At 38.6% G+C, this 20,742-nt stretch overlaps 3 protein-coding genes across 7 annotated transcripts; 2 read left to right on the forward strand and 1 right to left on the reverse strand.

Annotated features, from left to right (window-relative positions):
- Positions 1 to 10: 10 nt before the first annotated feature.
- On the reverse strand, positions 11 to 1,428 carry thap11 (THAP domain containing 11). Its single transcript, NM_213102.1, has one exon. The coding sequence runs from the start codon at positions 1,303 to 1,305 to the stop codon at positions 532 to 534; it is 774 nt and encodes a 257-aa protein (NP_998267.1). The 5' UTR covers positions 1,306 to 1,428; the 3' UTR covers positions 11 to 531.
- A 2,003-nt stretch (positions 1,429 to 3,431) lies between these two features.
- gfod2 (glucose-fructose oxidoreductase domain containing 2) lies at positions 3,432 to 11,013 on the forward strand. Its single transcript, NM_001077746.2, has 4 exons — positions 3,432 to 3,762; positions 7,083 to 7,404; positions 7,694 to 7,872; positions 9,498 to 11,013. Exons 2-4 carry the CDS (start codon positions 7,152 to 7,154, stop codon positions 10,167 to 10,169), a joined length of 1,104 nt encoding a protein of 367 aa, NP_001071214.2. The 5' UTR covers positions 3,432 to 3,762; positions 7,083 to 7,151; the 3' UTR covers positions 10,170 to 11,013.
- Positions 11,014 to 11,777: 764 nt separating this feature from the next.
- On the forward strand, positions 11,778 to 20,192 carry LOC108179061 (Uncharacterized). Of its 5 annotated transcripts, none has more exons than XR_012382269.1 (3): positions 11,778 to 12,105; positions 15,196 to 16,189; positions 17,012 to 17,945. XR_012382269.1 is itself a non-coding variant. In NM_001386784.1 (3 exons), exons 1-3 carry the CDS (start codon positions 11,799 to 11,801, stop codon positions 19,728 to 19,730), a joined length of 1,206 nt encoding a protein of 401 aa, NP_001373713.1. In that variant the 5' UTR covers positions 11,787 to 11,798; the 3' UTR covers positions 19,731 to 20,192. The 5 variants fall into 5 exon arrangements, 4 of the variants coding, with proteins under 4 accessions (NP_001373713.1, NP_001373714.1, XP_073762179.1 ...); NM_001386784.1 differs by lacking the exon at positions 17,012 to 17,945 and adding an exon at positions 19,351 to 20,192 and having other exon boundaries at positions 11,787 to 12,105; positions 15,196 to 15,714; NM_001386785.1 differs by lacking the exon at positions 17,012 to 17,945 and adding an exon at positions 19,351 to 20,192 and having other exon boundaries at positions 11,787 to 12,105; positions 15,196 to 15,300.
- The last annotated feature ends 550 nt before the right edge of the window (positions 20,193 to 20,742 follow it).

Raw genomic sequence — 20,742 nt, forward strand, 5'->3', positions numbered from 1 at the left:
TCACGTGTCATATAGTTCAAAAGCAGTTTACTTCAAACCATTTACCTTTTCTAACTGCATTAACCTGCATGTATAGAAATAGTTCACCTGTGCCAGAAGCTCTGATGCACTCGGATATTAAAAACAAGGAAAGAAAAACCAAATGAGAAGCATTTGATTATTACGCACTAACATGAAGCAGTCTCTGTGTGCGCGCGCATGTTACATGGTCATGAAGTGTGGCAGAAGGCAAACCTCGAGTCTGCCGCCTTCCTCGCACAAACAAACAAACAAACAAACAAACAAACAAACAAACGACATTAAATATAAAATGAGTAGGACCCGTCCGCTGATCTCCCGTCAGTCTCCGTGTAGTGCTGTGCCTGACAGCTCGTGCTTCTGCGCTCAAACACGCACATACACACAGCTCATCTGCCCTATCCGAGTCCTGGAGGAAGTTTCAATGAGAACTACGATGATGCTCAATTGTCGTCGCACAGAAGCACAGACCGTCCTACGCGTCTCCAGTCCATCTTAGGTCCCGGTTGTTCGTCAGAGTTTCCTCTTGATGATGGTGTTGGCGCAGATCAGCCGTTCGCGCTCCTGCTCGCGCTGCCGCAGCTCGTCCTGCAGCCGTGCCTCGGTGACTCGCAGCTGCCGGATGGTGTTCTTCATCTCCTTCATTTTGATCTCCATCAGCGCGATTATGTCCCGCTGCTCGTTCAGCTTTCGCAGCAGCTCCGTGGACGTTGTGCCGGTGGTGAGCGAGTACGAATGATCCGCCCCGCACAGCGCGAAATCGGCCACGGAGCACGACTCGTGGACAGCGGACTCCTCTCCGCCGGACACCACCGCTGTGATGCACGAGCCGTCCCCGGACGACGTGAGGTCCACGGGCGCGATGTACTGGCCGTTCTGGCCGATCTGCACCACGGTGGTGTTTTCGATGTCCCCCTCCTCCTCGTCCTCCTCCAGCGGAGCGGTCTCGTTAGCGGTGGACACGACGCTGGTGATGATGGGCACGACCGCAGAAACCTTCCTGCTCCGGCCGCGTCTGCTCCGTCTCTCGTTCACCCCGCGCAGAGGGAAAAGCGTCGGGACGCGGATGGTGTAGGTCTTTCTGCCGCCGGGGAAGTGGACGCTGCAGACCCGGTGACCGGTGGTGGGCTGGAAAGTGCTAAAGCAGCCGCTCACCCCGGCCCGCGAAATGTTCTTCAGCCATATCTCTCGCTGAGTGGGATCCTTTGGAAAGGTGTAGAATCGCAGATCGCGGTCCCGGTGTGAGTTGTTGTAGCATCCGGGCACGCAGCAAGTGAAGCCGGGCATGATTGTGTAAAAGATGCACCAGTAATACTGCAGTGCCTTACAAGTGTACCTATTTTAGTTTTGTTTGGTTCCTTCGTGTGCTGTTATCCAGACCAGCGGCCTACAAGCGGAACTACACGTCCCACAATACTTACAACTTCCTGTTTTGGTTTCAAATGCTTGTCGATCTCGCGTCTGCGCAGATTGGCGCCTTTTGAGCACTTCACAGTGTAAAAAAACACCAGTGTCGCAATACTGTGTTTACGTCTTTAACGTGCACTGTGTGCATCAAAATGAGACGTGTTTATGCAATAAACCGAACTAGTTTTATCACCACATTGTGTTGATCAATGTAAAGTACGATGGTGTACCGTCCATCACCACTTCCAACGTTTAAATATAAAATGTAGAGTCTACCTTTTATACAGAATGACTCCAAAAAGCCAAACAAACAAACAAAACATAATTAATAACAATACATAAAGCATATAAAACATTAAAAGCATATCCTCGTGCTACTGTAATGTAACATTTACACGGGGGCCAGTTTAAAGAAATAGCACAGCTTACTTTGATACTGAGACTCAGTAAGTCTGGAATATAAACAAGACAGTCCATCTGTAATCATTCATTCATTCATTTTTTTGTCGGCTTTATTAATCTGGGGTTGCCATAGCGGAATGAACTGCCATCTTATCCAGCAAGTTTTTACACAGCAGATGCTCTTCCAGCTGCAACCCATTTCTGGGAAACATTCACACACGCACTCTCATACACTACGGACAATTTAGTCTACCCAATTTACCATTACCGCATGTCTTTGGACTGTGGGGGAAACCAGAGCACCCGGAGGAAACCCACCCGAAGGCAGGGAGAACATGCAAACTCCACACAGAAACGCCAACTGAGCCGAGGTTCAAACCAGCGACCTTCTTGCTGAGGCGACAGCACTACCTACTGCACCACTGCCTCGCCCCCATCTGTAATAGTTAATTAATAATAATAGTGAATAATGTCTCAGTCTTTTTCAGAGACTGAAAATAAGGACATCATGACACAAAAGCATGATCAACAGAGAAAAGCCACAAAGAAGTTATGACATATTCTTTAACAGCTGCACATAATGACATAACCCACAAAAGTATTATGTAGCCTTAGCCTATGATCATATGACAGACAGAGGGTCCAAAGCATCACTCAAAGGTCAAACTAAGGTGCTTATCTTCACGATAAGCCCCAAACACAGTGTAAATAAGCGTTTGTACATAAGATAAACAGAATGTTCTTTTAGAGATTAAAACCTTTTAAAGAAATGATAACATTAAATATTTAATTTTCCCTTAACTTTCTGTGATGTTTTGAATATTTGTAGCCACACTGCCGAAACATTTAAAATAATAACTGATTTGTATGATCATTTATTTTATTTTCAGCTTAGTCCCTTTATTAATCAGTGGTCGACACAGCGGAATGAACCGCTAACTAATCCAGCTGTGTTTTTATGCAGCTGCAACCCATCACTGGGAAACACCCATACTTACACTCTCGTTCACAAACAATTTTAGCTTACCCAATTCACCTGTACAGCATGTCTTTGGACTTGTGGGGAAAATCGCCACACGGGGAGAACATGCAAACTCCACACAGAAATGCCAGCCGACCCAGCCGAGGCTCAAACCAGCGTCCTTCTTGCTGTGAGGCGAGCCAACAGATACTTGTCAATATATATATACACACACACACACACACACACACACATATATATATATATATATATATATATATATATATATATATATATATATGTGTGTGTGTGTGTGTGTGTGTGTGTGTGTGTGTGTGTGTGTGTGTGTGTGTGTGTGTGTGTGTGTGTAAAATATTAGTATACTCTTGCAGATTTACTCACATTTGTGTTTATGAAAGTTTGCAAGTAAAAGAATATTAACTAGATGTATGTGGCATGCCGAAATGTGTTTCAAACTACTTTTTTTGCTCTGTTCTCAAACATGTCCTATATTTGTTTAGCAAAACAATACCTAACAGCGAAAACACGTGTTTGTGCCTCTAGCTGGAGGGACTGAATGGAATGTGAGAGTTCAACATATGGGCGTGGCAGAAAAAGAACACGACAGGGTGGCGCATGCGCAGTTTACCGAAAGTCTCGCATTGGAGATCAGCCTACACAGCAGTAGGCAAGAGCGCAGCAGCAGACACAACTGTAGGTTTGTAGATGGAACAACAACGCACTGTGATTTCAACACGGACCAAGAATATTCCGTACGTAAGGTTGAGAGGGCTTAAGGTGTGACGAGTTTGCCCAGTGTTTCCTCAAGCCGTTTGGTTGACATGAGAGCTCCGAGTCCTGTCTAGTGTTGATCAGAAAGGCAGGGAGGGAGGTGTCCGTCCACTATCCTCTGTTCATCATCATTCTCCACAGCACCAGCGCCATCGCATCCCGACCCGGAGCTTTGTGTTGCGGTAAGTAACCTCCTGTGGAGAAATACAAATAAAAGGCACTGAATTAGCACAAAGGTTAAAGCTCTGTATGGAGGAATATGTGTGTCTGTGACCGTGTGTGGTTCGGCTAAGCTACAACGTTTGTGTATTTGATAATAGACATATCTAGTTTTTGAAGTGTATCGGAATGGTTTATATTGCTTTTATAACAACAGGCATCCGATGCCATCATTAAACCTCCATCAGGGGAAGTGATGCTAACATTAGTATACCTTTAAAATGGCCCACACAATTGATATACTTGACATTTGTTTAGTAAAAGCACCATTATTTACTCCCCATGCCAGTTTTATTTCCCATTTCCAATTTCTCCATGTCAGTTTCTCAATACAGATATAAATAGAAACTACCTTGTGTTTAATCCATAGAGGAAATACAAGCATGCTTCTCATTTGCCTTTGCCGGGCAGGTGCACAGCCTTTGGGATGTAAATGAATTTGCAAACCAGCTGGCAGGTCAGCAGCAACCACAGACCTTGTATCTGACAGCTGTCACTCGTGCCACTGATAACAGAGGGGTCAAACAGCTTCTTATCTCTATTGTCTATTGATTGTGATAGCCCGGAGTGGCCTTGTGGTTAATTATAACAGAGCCTAGCATCTACATGTTTTCCATTCCATGCATACAGTTGTGTCTGGAGATAATTAAGCATCTCTGTTTAAATGTATATCTTTTCAACTAATTCATAAATTCTATCCATTTAAACATTTCCTTGGTGAATTTAAAAAAGGGTATTGTTGTAAATTGTTCTTTGTATTTGGAGCCTGCCTACATCTTTTGGCACTGTGGTTATGTTAAAAAGCTTTGGTATGATGCCTCTGTCTTAATAAAAACAAAAGGTACTCTTTCATTTTAATTTGCATTTTGAAAATGTAATTGTGGGGTATTTTAGTTCTGATAATCTGAATAATGAAGTTTTTGTTATTAATCTATTCATTTTGTTGACTAAGTTCATATTCATAAGGCAAGTTTATTTAAATAGCACATTTCGTACACAATGGTAATTCTTAGTGCTTTACATAAACTTTCATAAAAAAGATAAGTATAAGAAGATAAAAACGATTTAGACGAGAATTGGATCTGTACTTGAATACCATTTCAGTCCCATAACAAGAAAACAGTTAAAACTTTTAACATGTGCTTTATTTGATATTCTACTTTAATTTGCCTTTTTTCCTTTAAACTTTTTTATGTTATTTTTTTATAGTTTTTGCAGATATAGAAAAACAATGAACAGAAAGACAAACCCATCATAAAACAATAATCTGTGCAAAATGTAAAATAAAACATGAAACAAGGGAAAATGGCGACACACAGTATATGACCTGCAAAAAGACTCAGCAGTAGATGTACAGAGAGAGAGAAAAAACTTACAAATCTTCAGAAATTAAACAACACCATTAGTCTTTATGGGGTTTTAGAAAAAAGACTGAAGTTCCCAGAAGTAGTATACCTAATTCTTTCCAAATGTAAAGTGGAGGTGAGTCCAAGAAGCCAGTCAGAAAAGAGAGGCCTAATATTTTTCTTCCAGAAACAAAGAATAACTTTTTAGCTACGATCATGCCACACTGGACAGGTAACCGTACATTTTGGTCGAGAGTCTCTTGAATATCTGACCAGCCAAAAATTGCTATCATTGGGGTCAGGGAGTAAAACACAATTGTAAACCTTAGCAAAGAACTGAAATATTTCTAAACAAAAAATCTGAATTTGAACACAGGACCAAAAAAGATGTGCTAAGGTACTCTCAGCAGTTTAACACCTGTAGCATGTGGGGGAAACTGAAGGATACAATTGACTAAGCTTTGTTTTAGAATAGTGAACTTTGTGTGATACTTTGTACTGAAAAAGGTTGTGTCTAGAATTTAGAGAATAAACATGAATATTTGAATAAACAGATAAAAGACATTGATCCCAATCAGTCTCAGAGATTGAAATCCATAGGTCTTCCTCCCAAGTACTTTTTAAATGAAAATAAGAAAAATCTATTTTTTAAAGCATTAACAAATAAAGAGGTTATTCCCTTAGCATTTGGAGTGTTTAAAAATAAATCAAATAATTTGCCTTCTAAAGTTAAAACATCAAAATCTGGAATATTTAGACGAACATAGTTTCTGACCTAAAGGTACCTAAAGAAATAAGGAGGAGGGAGGTTGAATTTGAAAATGTTCAAAAAAGTTTGAAAATGAGGCAAAAATATTATTAATGTATAAATGTTTCAAATTTTATTTATGTCTTTTTTTCTTTCTCACTACCTTTCTCTTCGCCATACCATTATAATACTTCTTTAAAATTTGTCATTCTGTTGTTGTGCAAAAAGTAATATTTACATATTTTGAATTATACTTCTATTTTCATTGTAACTGCCTGTTATTGCAATAAAAAAACAATAGTGCGAAGTGTACAACAGTGCAATGAAGTGTAGAATTTTCAAAAAAAAAAAACGGTTTTACCCTGTTTCATAAGGAACTAAAAATACCTTTGTAATATTTAACATAGTGCAAATAGAAAGGCAATTAAAACAGTCCATTTGTGCACTATTAAAAAAAATGTTGATTAATGTAAAGGTCCTGCCTGCTTGTAATTGTAAGAATTTTATTTAATTATTTATACTCTTATTTATTTAATTTTTTATTATTGTTATTTATCTTCTATTACCCTGGCATTATATTGTTTGTTCTATTGTCATGTATCTGTTGAAATGTACTCCGTAAAAAATCCTGGTTGCCTTAGATTTTTAAGCCGAATTAAATTAACCTTATGAGTCCATTGAACTTATATTATGTTAACCTGACTTAAAACAGTTTGTGTAACTTATACAATTATGTTAGATCATTATTAACTTAGTTTAATAAGTTACAAAAAACTAAAAAACATGCTGTCATGACTAATTGATCAAATTATTTTTACAGTGTAATGTAATGTGTATTTATAAAGCGCATTTATGGTTTATGGCCTTACACCCAAAGTGCTTCACAGTCATGAGTTGGGGGGGGGTTCTGTTGTTTAAAGCATAATAATAATCATAATAATCTATCTGTTTAAATATTGGTGAACACTTTGTTCTAGTGTTCAACTCTTAAAACTCATTTATCCTCTATTGTTTTTAAGTTATAATGAGTGTCGTCTGAGTTTAGTACACGTTTCTCTGTTATAAGTGTTATTAATGATGTATCCTTTTAGTCTGTACAGCACTTTGGCCACATTTAAATGTGCTTTATAAATAAAATTGTATAAAAACAAATAAAAAACACTTTTTTTCTCTCTTTTTTTTCCCTCAGGCTGGGCATTTCTGATTTTCAGACTGTAATGAGAGACAGACTTGTGTTTAAGTGTCTTCTGTTGGAATAATGTTGCCAGGCGTGGGTGTGTTTGGGACAGGGCAGACAGTACGAGCCTTGGTGCCTTTACTCCAAAAGGAAGGCTTCCCTGTTCAGGCGGTCTGGGGTCGTACGCAAGAGGAAGCTGAATCACTAGCCAGCGAGTTGGACATTCCCTTTTCCACCAGTCAGACAGATGATGTGCTGCTTCATCCGGAGGTCCATCTTGTTTGCATACTGACACCGCCACCACACACGCGGCAGATTGCAGTTAAAGCTCTAGGTGAGATTCATTTTCTTTTGCTTGTTATCTTGATTGTCCATGTGGTCTCTCAGGGGATTGGGTTGGGTTCCTTCCTGAACTCAACTGGAGTGTTTACTGTGCTCATGTTTACTTTACAACTTGGCGCAGGCCACAGAGGGCTGATCAAATGTTACGTTCCCAGATCACAGGGAACACTTTAAGATTTGCTGATAAAGCTCTTGCTTTAAAAAGAAATGTGTTTGACAGAGTGTTTTCAGTTTTGATCACCATTGTGTACTCATTTTGTTTGTTGTCCCTTTGTTGGTAGGTATAGGTAAAAATGTGATCAGCGAGCAAGCCGCCACGCTGACGGATGCCTGCAAGATGGTGACAGCGGCTAGATATTACCCACAGCTTATGAGTATCATGGGAAATTCCTTGCGCTTCTTGCCTGCCTTTGTCCACATGAAACGTCTGCTTGGAGAGGGATATTGTGGGAGCTTGCAGGTGAGGGTTGTTCAAGAATCAAAACAATACAGATCTGTTTTTTCGGTACAATATAATGTGCATAAAATAGTGACTTTTGATAAGTTTTGAATCATAATTTACACCCACTTAAATGTTGTTGGTATTACAGTTGTTTTTATTTCATAGTTCCATAATTTGACATTTTATTCAGCTATCTGTCTTATTAATAAACTACATAAAACATTAAACTAGACACTTTCCCAAATGATGTTTAACAGAGCAAGGACATTTTCAAAGTATGTCTGATAATATTTTTTCTTCTGGAGAAAGTCTTATTTGTTTTATTTTGACTAGAGTAAAAGCAGTTTTTAATATTTAAAAAAAAACTTTAAGGTCAAAATTATTAGCCCATTTAAGCTATACTGCACAAACCATCATTATACAATAACTTGCCTAATTACTATAACCTGCCTAGTTCACCTTATTAACCTAGTTAAGTCTTTAAATGTCACTTTAAGCTGTATAGAAGTGTCTTGAAAAATATCTAGTCAAATATTATATAATAATATTATATTACACTCTATGTGGGCGGAGTAGTAGAATTGTTGTGTGTGTATATTTATATCTATCTATCTATCTTTCTATCTATCTATCTATCTATCTACACATATATTATGTCAAAACCAACTTTTATTTTTAGATGCAATTAATTGTGATTCGTTTTTGTTGTTTTGTTGTTGTCTTTTTTTGTAAAAATGCTTTTAATTCATTAACATTATTTTAAATTTATATACTAAAAAGGACAAGTCATTTATAATGTTAAGACTTTGTAATCAGTAAATTCCAAGAATACATTTGCATATATATGACCTTTCATGTAGTGTGTATTGAGGCTGTTTGTGAATGGAAATTATCTGCCAAGTTTTAAAGATCAAAGTCCAAGATAAACCGATTCATTGTCTCCCTAAAAAAAGATGCGATTTTATCTGATATGAGTCACCAGTATTTCCAGTCATTCTTCTGTAAGAAACGTGTGTGTGTGTGAGTTTATAACATCATGCTTTTAATTAAAGAACAAACCAAACTGTGAGGGAAGAGGTGATGCTGCAATGTGTGTTATGAGGAAATGATATTTTTATTTACTGTGAATAGATTTAAACTAAAGGCCGGCACGGTGCATCAGTGGTTAGCACTGTCACCTCACAGCAAGAATGTCACTAGTTTGAGTCCTGCCTAGGCCAGTTGGTTTTCTGTGTGGAGTTTGCAGGTTCTCCCCATGTTTATGTAAATAAACTAAATTGGCCATAGTGTATGAGTGAATGTGTGTGAATGATTGTGTATGTGCGTTTCCCAGTACTGGGTTGTGGCTGGAAGGGTATCAGCTGAGTGAAACATAAGCTGGAATAGTTGGCAGTTCATTCCGCTGTAGCGACCCCTTATTAATAAAGGGACTAAGCCAAAAAGAAAATGAATGAATGAATGGATGTAAACTTTTGAAGAAGATCTCCAAACCAAAATTAGGAATCTTTAAAGTAGGCCCACTTTAAAATCCAAAACTTTTAGACATCTTTTCTTTCTAAATATTGATATTTGCTTAACTCACACTTACAGTATGACAATATCAAACCCACTGCCTTAAAGCTTTTTCACCTTGTTTCCTCAAGGTATGTGAAGCACGTGTCTACGGTGGCTCTTTGCTCAGCCAGTCGTATGGATGGGCGTGGGAGGAGCTCATGGGTGGAGGTGGCCTGCATACAGTCGGCTCCTGCATCATTGACCTCCTCAGCCACCTCACAGGATGCCGGGCTGTGCGCGTGCATGGAATGCTCCGGACATTCGTACGTCAAGGTGGCCCAGCTGGAGGCATTCGTTCTGTAACCGCAGATGACTATGCGTGCTTTCAGCTGCTGATGAGCGGCGGCGCAGTCTGCAGCGTCACATTGAACTTCAATCTACCTGGCACAGATGTGCACGAGATCATGCTTGTGGGATCATCAGGACGACTCGTTGCTCGAGGAACAGAGCTGTTTGGCCAACGAATTAACATGCAAGCAGAGGAGCTACTTCTAAGTGATGGTGGAGAAGCCACAGGACCGTCGGTCAGAGGATTGAATAGCATGGTGACGCAGCTCAGACTCTCTTTCCAGGCACAGGAGGACAGGCGCTCTTGGGCACGGCATCCTGTTTCGATGGCAGCCTCGTTTGAGGATGGACTGTATGTACAGACAGTTGTGGATGCCATCAAACGCTCAAACCGCACTGGAGAGTGGGAGTCAGTGGAGGTCAAGATTCAGGAGGTTGACCCAAATCATAACCACAGAACCCTGCCAAACTAACACTACACACACTGTTACATTCTACATGTATACGATCTCAAGACCAGATGCCTATTAATGTCACTCAGCTTCTTTTACAAGTACTAAAGCCGTGCTTTCATTTTAAACACAGAGTGCGAAGGAAAATGCTTAATTTAAATGAATGTTTAAGCAAACTAACTGACATTTTAAGGAGTTGTAAACACTGGAGATGAGTCACTGGATAGGAATCCTCATTTCAGGGTTGTTTTAATGCAGTGTTTCTCAACCACGCTCCTGGAGGACCACCAGCTCTGCACATTTTTCATTCTCCTTAACCAAACACACCTGATTCAGATCATCAGCTCATTAGCAGGGACTGAAAGACCTGTAATGGGTGTGACAGACAAAGGAGACATCCAAAACATGCAGTGTTGGTGGTCTTCCAGGAACATGGTTGAGAAATAGTGTTTTAATGCTTATTTACTGTAAGAAAAAAAATGGATGTGTGAAGCTTAGCTGTGAATTTTATCAGTGCTTTCCCTGTTTTTATGCGAGTCACTGGGGTTTAATTGTGAGGCTGTTTTTACTTGAGTGGTAGATATAATAAGCTTATGTTTTGCTTGTTATTTTTTTCTGTATGTATGTACGATTTTTAAGGCACTGATGAACTTACTATGCTGGACACCAGATGTCATTTACTGTAATAAACCTCTCGTGACTTATAGACTTTTAACGGTTCTACAAAGCTGCACAAAAGTTTATTGAATTATATTTTTATTGCTAAACTTTTGTCTGTGCACTGTTTAAGTGAGAGTGATGGGTTTGTGTCTGAATGGTGCTTTATATTCATTGAAATATTATTAATAAATATTTACTTAATGTAGTTGAGCATTTTTTAATCTGAGTTTTACACAAATACCGGCTGAATAACAATAAATACTTACCTTGTATGATTTCAAATGTGGCTTTGACACGAATACGTGCTGGCCTTCGAAAGAGGGCGCCAAAGGTTCGTGTCTGCATGCTAATGTTGACCCTCGTTTGAAATTCTCGCGAGATTTACATTAGCTACATAGGAAAATCATTACTATGGGCCACTGACCTATCTAGTCTATACACTAGTCTATGTGGTATATTCTTTATTATAAATCAGTGGAAAGGACAAAAGCTGTATTATAGCATTTTTAAAAGAATCACAAACCTTTGATTATTCTGACAATATTTCATTATAATTTTTTAACGTACATTTGGTCATTATGTGCTGAATTTTAGGATTTATTAAATGTTTAAGAAAAGTAATAATGTACTCAACACGACCATATTTTATATAGAAATAACTCTTATAGGATAATAGTATGTTTAGTCGGTTGTTCTGTTTTATTGGTTGTTCATGCGAACATAAATCAGTATTCAATACGTCATATTTAATATTACTACGATTAAAACAATAAACAAAACAAATTAATGAAGCCAATAACAAAGTAGGTTAAATGTTTCATATCGTACAGTTTAACACTCCAGAACATAGGGAGTGTACAGGACAGCACAAAAATATAAAAACATATTATTAATGTCACTCACACAAAACAAAACGATGAATTGTTCACGACTCCCTTTTAAAACCTTTTACTCTGTGTTCAACAGACCGAAGCATCACTGACAGCGCGCATGCGCGAGAATTTCACTCAAAGAAGGTTACCATCCAGAATCAGGCAATCAGTCAGTCAGTATTCAAAGTCGACTCTTTCGAAAATGGCGACACGAAAGCGAAGTATAGTCTGGTCATTCTTCCAAGCGGAGGATGACAGGAGAGTATTGTGTCTTCTCTGTATGAAGACGGTTTTGTATTTTGGTCACACGACAAACATGCTTCGCCATTTACGAACGAAACACCCCTCTGATTTTTCCTCGCTGGACAAAAGGAAGCCCGCGACAGATGCGGTATCTAAACGCAACGACAGCGGTTGTGTGGAAGGTACGAGAGGCTACAGTACTGTACTCTTGCGTTTAACATGATGCACTCCATAATCTTTGACTGACAACTGGCTGGCTATGACACTTGCAAACCTGATGTGTTTTTGTCTTTAGCTTCTGGCGTTTTTTCCTTCCATTTGGCCTACTTTACACGTGCTTATATCTCACAAAAAGTGTGTTCAGGAGCCGATACAAATGCGCTTTATCGTTCAAAACAGTGCTCGTTGTGATTGTGTGATTCACTATCGACTCCTCGTTGAGAACGGGTTCGTCAGACAGAGTCTTTTGTCAAAGTGACGAGAGTTTCGCTTAGGCCATGGTTTTGGGTGGATGTCGCAACGACGCCATGTTGTTTTTTTAAACAAATGTCAAATTACATCGCTCAATGATAGAAGGCTGTTTTTGCATAATTTGCAGCATGTTAGGCGAAATTCTCCGACTGGAGTCGATTCGATTCGACTCGTTCAGTCAAACAAATGAATCTTTTGAATCGTGTCGCTGATTTGGATCAGCTATATACGGTGCTCTGAGTGAAAGAGCTTCCCCGCCCCCTCTCGTCCAGAATAACCAGGGCAGAAAGCCTTCGGTGTCAACCGCTAGCTGAATGAACTGTCAAATCTTCATATTCGGATGATCTATGGTTAGTAAGCTCTATGTAGTTTGTCTTTTCCTGAAATTTGAATTGTATTAAACTGTATTCGATCCGAAACCGTCACGTGATATACCATCTGCCAGTTTCCCGTATTGGCGCGTTTTTTAAATTATAAAACTAGCAAGCAGTTGGCTAGAGCTATTTGTTATGTATGTTTAAGAAAAATCACATTAAAATGTTTTGTAAAGGATGATCATGGAGGCAGCTGCTGTGTGTACAACACTTTTATTCACGTCAGTACTCCGCTTCCACGTAAAATTCCTACATTTGTTGGTTAGTAACGTCTGAATAGTCAATTTAATAATTGCTTTATTGACATGACAAATGTTGTAATGTATTGCCAAAGCATTTATAAAGTTTACATTAAAAAGAACATAGTATACAGTAAATAGTAGATTTAAAAAAGTATAGTCTTGAGTTCAAAATATTGTATTAGATTATTATATTAAAGGTGACTAGAATACACAATACTTGAATGGGGAAAAATGTCACTGTCAAAAGTGTGAATGAAGTCCCGCCTTCTAGTACAGGAGCCAATCAGCGGTAGCTTTATGACGAACAAAGCCCGCCTTCTAGTACAGGAATCAATCAGCGGTTGTTATAGATTGACAATTCTCCAGGGAAGGGTCTGACCTTCGTGAGTTTCTGCAGATTTTGTGTGATACAAACATCAAGAAATTAAACTTAATAGACAGTTGTTGTTTAATTTGAATGGTAATTCATATATGAAATGTAATTGTAAGTTTGGCGGGTAATTTTGGAGAATTTGATGTTTCCCCATTCAAACGGAATGCCTAGAGGCGTTTCAAAGATGGTCTCCGAGTGAAATGACTTGCTTAAAGAGACTTTGATCCACCTGTCAGCCTAATTTAAAAAAAAAACTATTTGTGTGATTTAAAAAAATCATTTTCAATTTCATCAAAATCATTCAGATCAGTCAGAGTAGAAGTGAGCAAACTGCATCAAAGGTATATTTGTCTCTGTCCACGCCCATGAAGCACCTTGAATGAGTCAGTCTCTCATTATGTTCTCAAGGGATGGTTCACCAAAAACTGAAAATCCTGTCATCATTTACTCTCCTTCTTGTCGTCTAAATGTGTTTAATTTCTGTCAAACACAAAAGAACATGCTTTAAAGGATGCTGGAAACCAGTCACGATTGACTTCCATAGTATTTGTTTTTCCTTCCATAGAAGTCAGTGTGCAAAGGGTTTCAGCTTTCTTCAAAATATATTCTTTTGTGTTCAACAGAACAAAGAAACTCGTAAAGGTTTGGAACCACTTGAGGTTGAGTAAATGATTAAAATTCTATTTTGGGACAAACTATTTCTTTAAGTGCACTGTTGTATGTACCTTTGTCTTTTTGTCTCATTTTCATTTATTTGCTTCACTTTTCTAACATTGTGACTCACTTCACATCTGATTATTTTGATTTATGTATTATAATAATTTTATTTAAAAAAAAATCCATATTGGAAAAATAAAAGACGCATTGCTGTAAAAGTGAACAGGCCCTAATGCACCCTACAGTGTTTCCAGGTTTAAGCCTTGCTAATTTACAGAATATCTGCAGGCGCTTAAGTCTTATTTTCAAAAGCACAATTTTAGTCATTAAAGTCTTAAATTCACTAAAACTGTGTGTTGTAGGTCTTAAAACATTTTAAACCAGTCTTAATTTTCATCTGTTTAAGTAAAGCTAGCCAATCAGTCCAATATCCATCCAATATTTTTTTGTATCAGAAATAGATACAATTAACAACAGTTGTCCAAATTTAATTCTCTAATCAGGGAAAAAAAACTAAAAACAATTACACAATTCCTCATGATAACAGAGCAATGTTTCCCTTTACATAATCATCCAGTTGATACAAAAATGATGTGCAGAAATAAGGGGAAGTAGACATGATATTTATAAATAGGCATGCAAAGGTTTTATAACAGAAATGCATTAGATTGACATTAAAATATTTGGCTAATAAAAAACATCAAATAGTATTAAAAGAGCAACAACAACCAGGCCATAAAAATAAAAATCCTTAGTTTTTAGCCCTGCAGAAGTCTAACATTTAATTCTAAATGTCTTAAAAGGGTCTTTAAAAGTCTTAAATTTGACTTGTTAACCTGCAGAAACCCTGAATTTAGGATTTGCATTAATTTAGAATACAAACTCAATATACCTGTTAATAACCACTTATTTATTCATACCTGATTGTTTAAGCTGTGTTCCTAATGATTCTTTAACAAATGAATCGCTGTCTAAACGTCTGAGATGAAAAGTTTAGGGCTGTGATGATTTTACAGCAGGTTATTGTACTGTTATCTGCAGGTTTATTGAGTTTATTATGGATTTAGCATATTCTGCTCAATGCAGTTCACAAGTGTGTCAAATGTTCACATTTAAATACCAGAAGTGTCTAATTCTCTCCTTTTCTGTGTGAAGTTACGGTGTTGATGGACGAGCAGCAGGTGGAGGTGGAGTCTGTGGGTGAAGATGGAGAAATGGATGGTGCCATCAAAGGGATCCTCCGTGCTGCAGCAGGGGAAGGTACGACTGAGGCAGAGGTGGTTGATGAGGAGGTCGAGGGGCCTGTTGATGAAGGAGATGGGAAAGACATACAGGAGGATGAAGCTCCGGGTAACACTCGTAAGTGGAGCTCTGTGTGGGTGCACTATCGAAAGCTTGGCCAGGAGCCGCGAGCACTGTGCTTGCTCTGCATGGAGAAGATCCAGCACCGGAGCAGCACGAGTAACCTTATCAGACATCTGCAGCACAAGCATCCCAATGAGTTCGCTCAGCTGGAGGATCACCCGCAGAAGCGGCCAAACAAGCGTAAATCTGACGATCCGACACGCCTCACTTCCTCTCCCACACTATCCAGTAACCCAACCAGATCACTTATTGTGTCGCCAAAGCGTGACATGCGAACACCCTGCAGTACCAGCCTAGACCGATACTCAGGTACGGTTTGCTTATCGGGAATGTGCATATTAACATTATTTATGTGAAAAGGATGTTGAGTCCAGCCTGATATATACTTCTGCGTCAAGTGATCTCGGTACCCCACGGTGCATACCTTGCACATGTCCTCCATCGCTGCGAGCATTCCTGCATTATGTCTGTGCTGCTCTGCATTTACACAGTACCACTGTGCCGAGTTTTTTTGCCAGCGTATGTGCTAGTGAGTTTAATCCTAATATCCATGTGATGCTACTGTAGAAGTAGCTCAAGCTCATGCTCGTTCAAGGAAGAAAGAGGCGGGATCGGGAAGTAAAAAGTCAACCCAAAACAAAAGTGTCCTCCTCAACAGGACTTAAGACTTGTTAAACTCACTCTCAACCCCAGTCACCCACATATGCATCAGCAACAAGCTGACCAATCACAGATCTTGTACTCTGCATCACAGCTACATGTTCAATTTTTTGAGAGGTGCAGGGTCAGTGTACTGCGAAGTGTGTGCTACTGTATAACTATGAAGGCTACACTGGACATACCGTGCGCTCTCGGCGGAAGTATTACAGGGTTTCTGCAGGGTCTTAAAAAGTCTTAAAATGTCTTAAATCTCAAAATCCAAATTTTAGGCCTTTAAAAAGTCTTACATTACCTGAAATATTGTGTTGTAGGTCTTAAATCTTTTTTTAAACAGGGCTTAAGTTTCCTTTGTTCAGAAATTGCTACGCAATCTGGCCAAAACCCATACAATCATCAACAATCCATCTCCATAAAACTTTAAAATTTTTATTAAAAAGGGCATTTTTAACTCCATTTATTATAATGGTTTAATTATTTTCCCTAAAACTTCTTTAAAAGTTCTCTATGTAGATTTAGTTTATTATAGTTTTTAAAACTTAAAACATTTGTTTATTTTATTTTAACGAAAGTTTATGTTGAAAAAAAAGTGTATGGATAAAAGTAGAGCTTGCTTGTTGCTTGTAAAATATTTAGAATTTAAAATATAAATTTTTTTAATTATAAATGTATTATTCTATTATTAAATGTATTAAATAATAATAAAAAAATTTGATAGGGCAAATAAAAATCTTTTCCATCTGGGCCATTTGAAAATTCCCTAGGCTTTAGCGCTTGGAGTCTAAAATTTCAGTCATAATGGTCTTAAAAAGTCTTGCAGAAACCCTGTATTAACTGTACTTCCTTTTTAGCTTGTTTCCTTTCCAACAATTAAACATTTTCATTTATTTTAACCTAAAATTTAAGTTCACCTAAAATTTGATTTCTCCTCATTTTCTCATTTACTTAGGCCGTACTCACACTATGCCATCCGTACCGTGCCAAGGCCCGTTTCCTGGATCGTTTGAGAAGTGTGAGTGCGCTGAATCAGGCTCAAGCACAGTTCACTTGGCCGGCCCTGGCCCGGTTGGAAGAGGTGTGCCTGAGTGCGGTTTACTTAGGCTTTGGCGCGGTACGCTTGTGAGTGAGTGCAAAACGCACCAAAGCCCGAAACTGGAAGCGAGACGTGACTTTTAAGGGGCTGTTTCATATGGATTTATTAATCTTTCTTACTGTTCAGTGAACGCAAACTTCTCACAGCACGACAGCTGCGCGGCTTCAGCAGACCTCCTCATTCCTGCAGCACAATAGCTTTAGGATTGTTTATGAGCGCCAAAAGTGGCGGATCTGTTCGTCGAAATATCTGACTGCGTGTCACCGTATCCCTAAGGACTGTTTGGCGAAATATTTGACTGCATGTCACTGCATAACAAACGACTGAAACAATATAACTAGAGAAATCTCCACTGTGCTGCTGAGTGAGAAAGCGCTTCTCACTGAACATTGCCGCAGCGATGATGTAAGCGTGCCCAGGCCCATTTGTGGTGTGAGTGCGGGCCGTCGGGGGAGACGGGAGGGGGGACAAGCATGCTTTGGCCCGGTTCGAGGAAACTGTACCTAGTGTGAGTACAGCCTTACTGGTTCTGAAATAGGATACAAGTAGAGGGCTGTTTTTCCAACATTCTTTATAGGATCTTCTTTTGTGTTCAACAGAAAAAAGAAACTCAAACTGGTTTGAACCAAGAGGAGAATGATGAGTAAATGATGACTGGATGTCTGTTTTTAGGTGAACTATGCCTATGCCAAAAATAATAAGGTTATCAAAGCCACAACATAATTGTAAAACTACTTGATGTTAATGTAAAAATAATTGTAAGGTAATAAAAATTATTTGATGTTAAGGTAAATATGGTTTTTAAGTTTATATGAAAAAAATGGCTAAATTACTATGCAAAAACAAAATAGTAAAAATCTGGATGCACTTAAAAAGCTGACCGCCAAAGAGGCTATAAAATAATTATTTACCATTTTATTAAAATAATAATATTAGACTTTTAAAAATTTTATAAAATCACTTTGATTAACCACATTTCAAGAAACACAGCCCAATAAAATAACTACATCGAGAGTCAAGAGGAGTTATTTTACCTCTGCTGCTATGACAGCACAGTAGCTCTACTGCAAGCAGTAGGAACAAGTATAATAAATTAGAAATGTCCTGTGTTATTTGAGTCGACTTTGCTTTTCCACTGAGAATGTGTGGTTCATGCTTTGATCAGTATACAAGTTCATGAACGTAATATCCACTGAGTGGACCATGGAGCTATTTTAAACGTTGACTGTGGCGTGTGTGCACTCTGCTGCTCATGCGCTTTGTAGTGATGGGTTGTTCATTTTGAACAAATCTTTTGTATGACTTGAGAACGATGAGTCCTCTCAGAAAGTGCTTCTTTCATTTGTGCACACGTACATTTGTGCAGATGGAGTAGAAGATTAGATAGAAGAGTCTCCTATCGGGTTTGAGTTGTTCATTCATCACTTGAAAGACAGAAGCCAATCACATGCATTTAGAGCAGGAAAAAGATTTGATCCGTTCATCTCTCGAGTCCTCGGGTTTGAGTCATCTCGCTTTACAAAGAAGAAGACTCGAAAGCTGAACTAATCATGGCTCCTTTTAGCTCAGACTGTGTCCATTGGTTGAGCTTAAATGGGACTGTCAGTGTGGCGTGAACGAACCACTCAAATTTGAAGACCTGTCAGAAGAGGTGAGCTGACGTAATCATAGACAAAAGTCCAGGAAACAATAAATGATTATTTTCTCTTTCTCATAGCATTCTAGTTATGACTTGTCTGTAGTGTGATCAACATTTGGTGTAATTGTAGGGGAATTTGGAAGCAACTTCCACCATTTTAATTATACTTTGGCAAATTGAACGAAAGGAACAAAATGGCTCAAAAAGATTCATTCATCTCTGCGAAGGAGGCTCAAGGTTTGAGTCTGTAAAGTGATCTGAACTTCCCATCACTAGCGCTTTGCTCAATGCAGCAACAAACTGGCCTTTGCATAGTGCAATAAAATGAATGGGTTCATATTGCAGTGCTTTCTGCATCCGGTATCAAGGCTGCTTAACTCCACCTAATACTGACAGCTTGACTGAGCTCTGCAGCACAGCATATTCATTTTTCAGCTCCTCCTATTTTTGTCCATTTTTCTCATCCAACCAAAAATGTCATCCCTAGTGTTTTGTTGTTTTTCTGCAGTTTGTTGCTTGATTTAAAAGCTCTAATTTATAATTTTTCCCCCTTTAGGTGCCAAGTGGTCTGAGGGTGTGCGTATATTGGAAAGAGAGCGCGAGCTGACGGAGGCGTTGAGGCGCGTGCAGCAGGAAGAGGGCCGCAGCATTCAGCTGCAGAAGGAATTACTGCAGCAGTTCCGTGAAATGGATGCTGAGCGCAGAGTGCTTCAAAACCAGAAATGTGAACAAGAGCAGGAGCACGCCAGATTGCGGAAGGAAAGAGAAGACCTTCAGCAAGAGAAGAGCGAACTTCAGCGAGAGCGAGAGGAGATCCAGAAGGAGCGAGAGGAGTTTCAGAAGGAGAAAGAGGAGCTGGAGAAGCAGAAACAGGAACTTGACACCTGGAAAAATTCGCACGCACAGGGACAGACCTCTGGATTTTACAGTTGTTGATAGACTACAGTATGCCTAATTCACAAGGAAATGAGGATTTCCTTTTTATGGAAATAGTTATTTCTTTACCCTTTTTATTTTTACAAGATTGATTTGGAATTGCGGGGGGATGGGGCTGTGGGAGCGGGGGAAATGCTGGGGATGTTGTATTTTGTTTAGCTAAATTAAAGTTTAACTTAACCTACCAGGAATTCAAACATGTACATGCATGCAAATAATAGATTACCTGCCATTTAAAATAGAGACTAGTAATGAGAAGCTTTTCGTGTCAGATAACTAGAACTTCAGCTTCATCCAATTTACTCTCATGATGTAAATGTATCTATGTTAGTGTTAACACGGGACTAAAAAAAAGATTCATGTTTGTTCCAAAGTTGTTACAAAATTGACCAGTGTGTGAGTGTATTCAGTGTTTTTGTACATTTCTGCACTGGGAATAAAAAGAAAACTTTCAGCCTTTTCTTTCTCTGTGCTTGGGAAGTTTAAGTTTTTTATTTCTGCCTTTAATACAAAAACTAATCAAATTACTTCAGTAAAAGTCAAAAGCCACCCAAAACTGTTTGGTCGCAACTAGCCAACGATGTTTTGCAAAAGAAAGAAATCTATAATTGTATGTTTAATATGAGAATACTTGAATTATAATTTATTTTAAAAAGGAGTTTAATTGATTTGCATTAAATAGTTTTCATCAGCCGTTACCATTGTTTGTTCATTTAAAAAAAGTTACACATAGGTCCATAGAGGGGACAATGTCACAAACAGATAACTACCTAAATGAATTAATTAATTGATTTAGCTCTTTACAGTTAGTTAAATTCCCATATAATTAAAGCTGAACAGATTTTGTTTAATACGCTCTTGATTAATGATTTTACTGCATAAATATTGTTTTTGTGCTTAGTTTAGTATTATAATTACATCATTTGTAATTATTTGGCCTGCAGTGCTCAAAAGCTTAAATAAAACAAACTTTAAAAAAACGTGAATTCTTTGATGTTTTACTAACAAAATG

This window comes from Danio rerio, chromosome 7 (assembly GCF_049306965.1).
Source record: "Danio rerio strain Tuebingen ecotype United States chromosome 7, GRCz12tu, whole genome shotgun sequence".
In the NCBI taxonomy this organism is placed as follows: Eukaryota; Metazoa; Chordata; class Actinopteri; order Cypriniformes; family Danionidae; genus Danio; species Danio rerio.

Coding starts and splice junctions, on each gene's coding strand:
- thap11 (NM_213102.1), bottom strand. CDS start 1,305: ATGCCCGGCTTCACTTGCTGCGTGCCCGGATGCTACAACAACTCACAC.
- gfod2 (NM_001077746.2), top strand. CDS start 7,152: ATGTTGCCAGGCGTGGGTGTGTTTGGGACAGGGCAGACAGTACGAGCC. Junction 7,405..7,693: donor GATTGCAGTTAAAGCTCTAG/GTGAGATTCATT, acceptor CTTTGTTGGTAG/GTATAGGTAAAAATGTGATC. Junction 7,873..9,497: donor GATATTGTGGGAGCTTGCAG/GTGAGGGTTGTT, acceptor TGTTTCCTCAAG/GTATGTGAAGCACGTGTCTA.
- LOC108179061 (NM_001386784.1), top strand. CDS start 11,799: ATGCGCGAGAATTTCACTCAAAGAAGGTTACCATCCAGAATCAGGCAA. Junction 12,106..15,195: donor CGACAGCGGTTGTGTGGAAG/GTACGAGAGGCT, acceptor TTCTGTGTGAAG/TTACGGTGTTGATGGACGAG. Junction 15,715..19,350: donor CAGCCTAGACCGATACTCAG/GTACGGTTTGCT, acceptor TTCCCCCTTTAG/GTGCCAAGTGGTCTGAGGGT.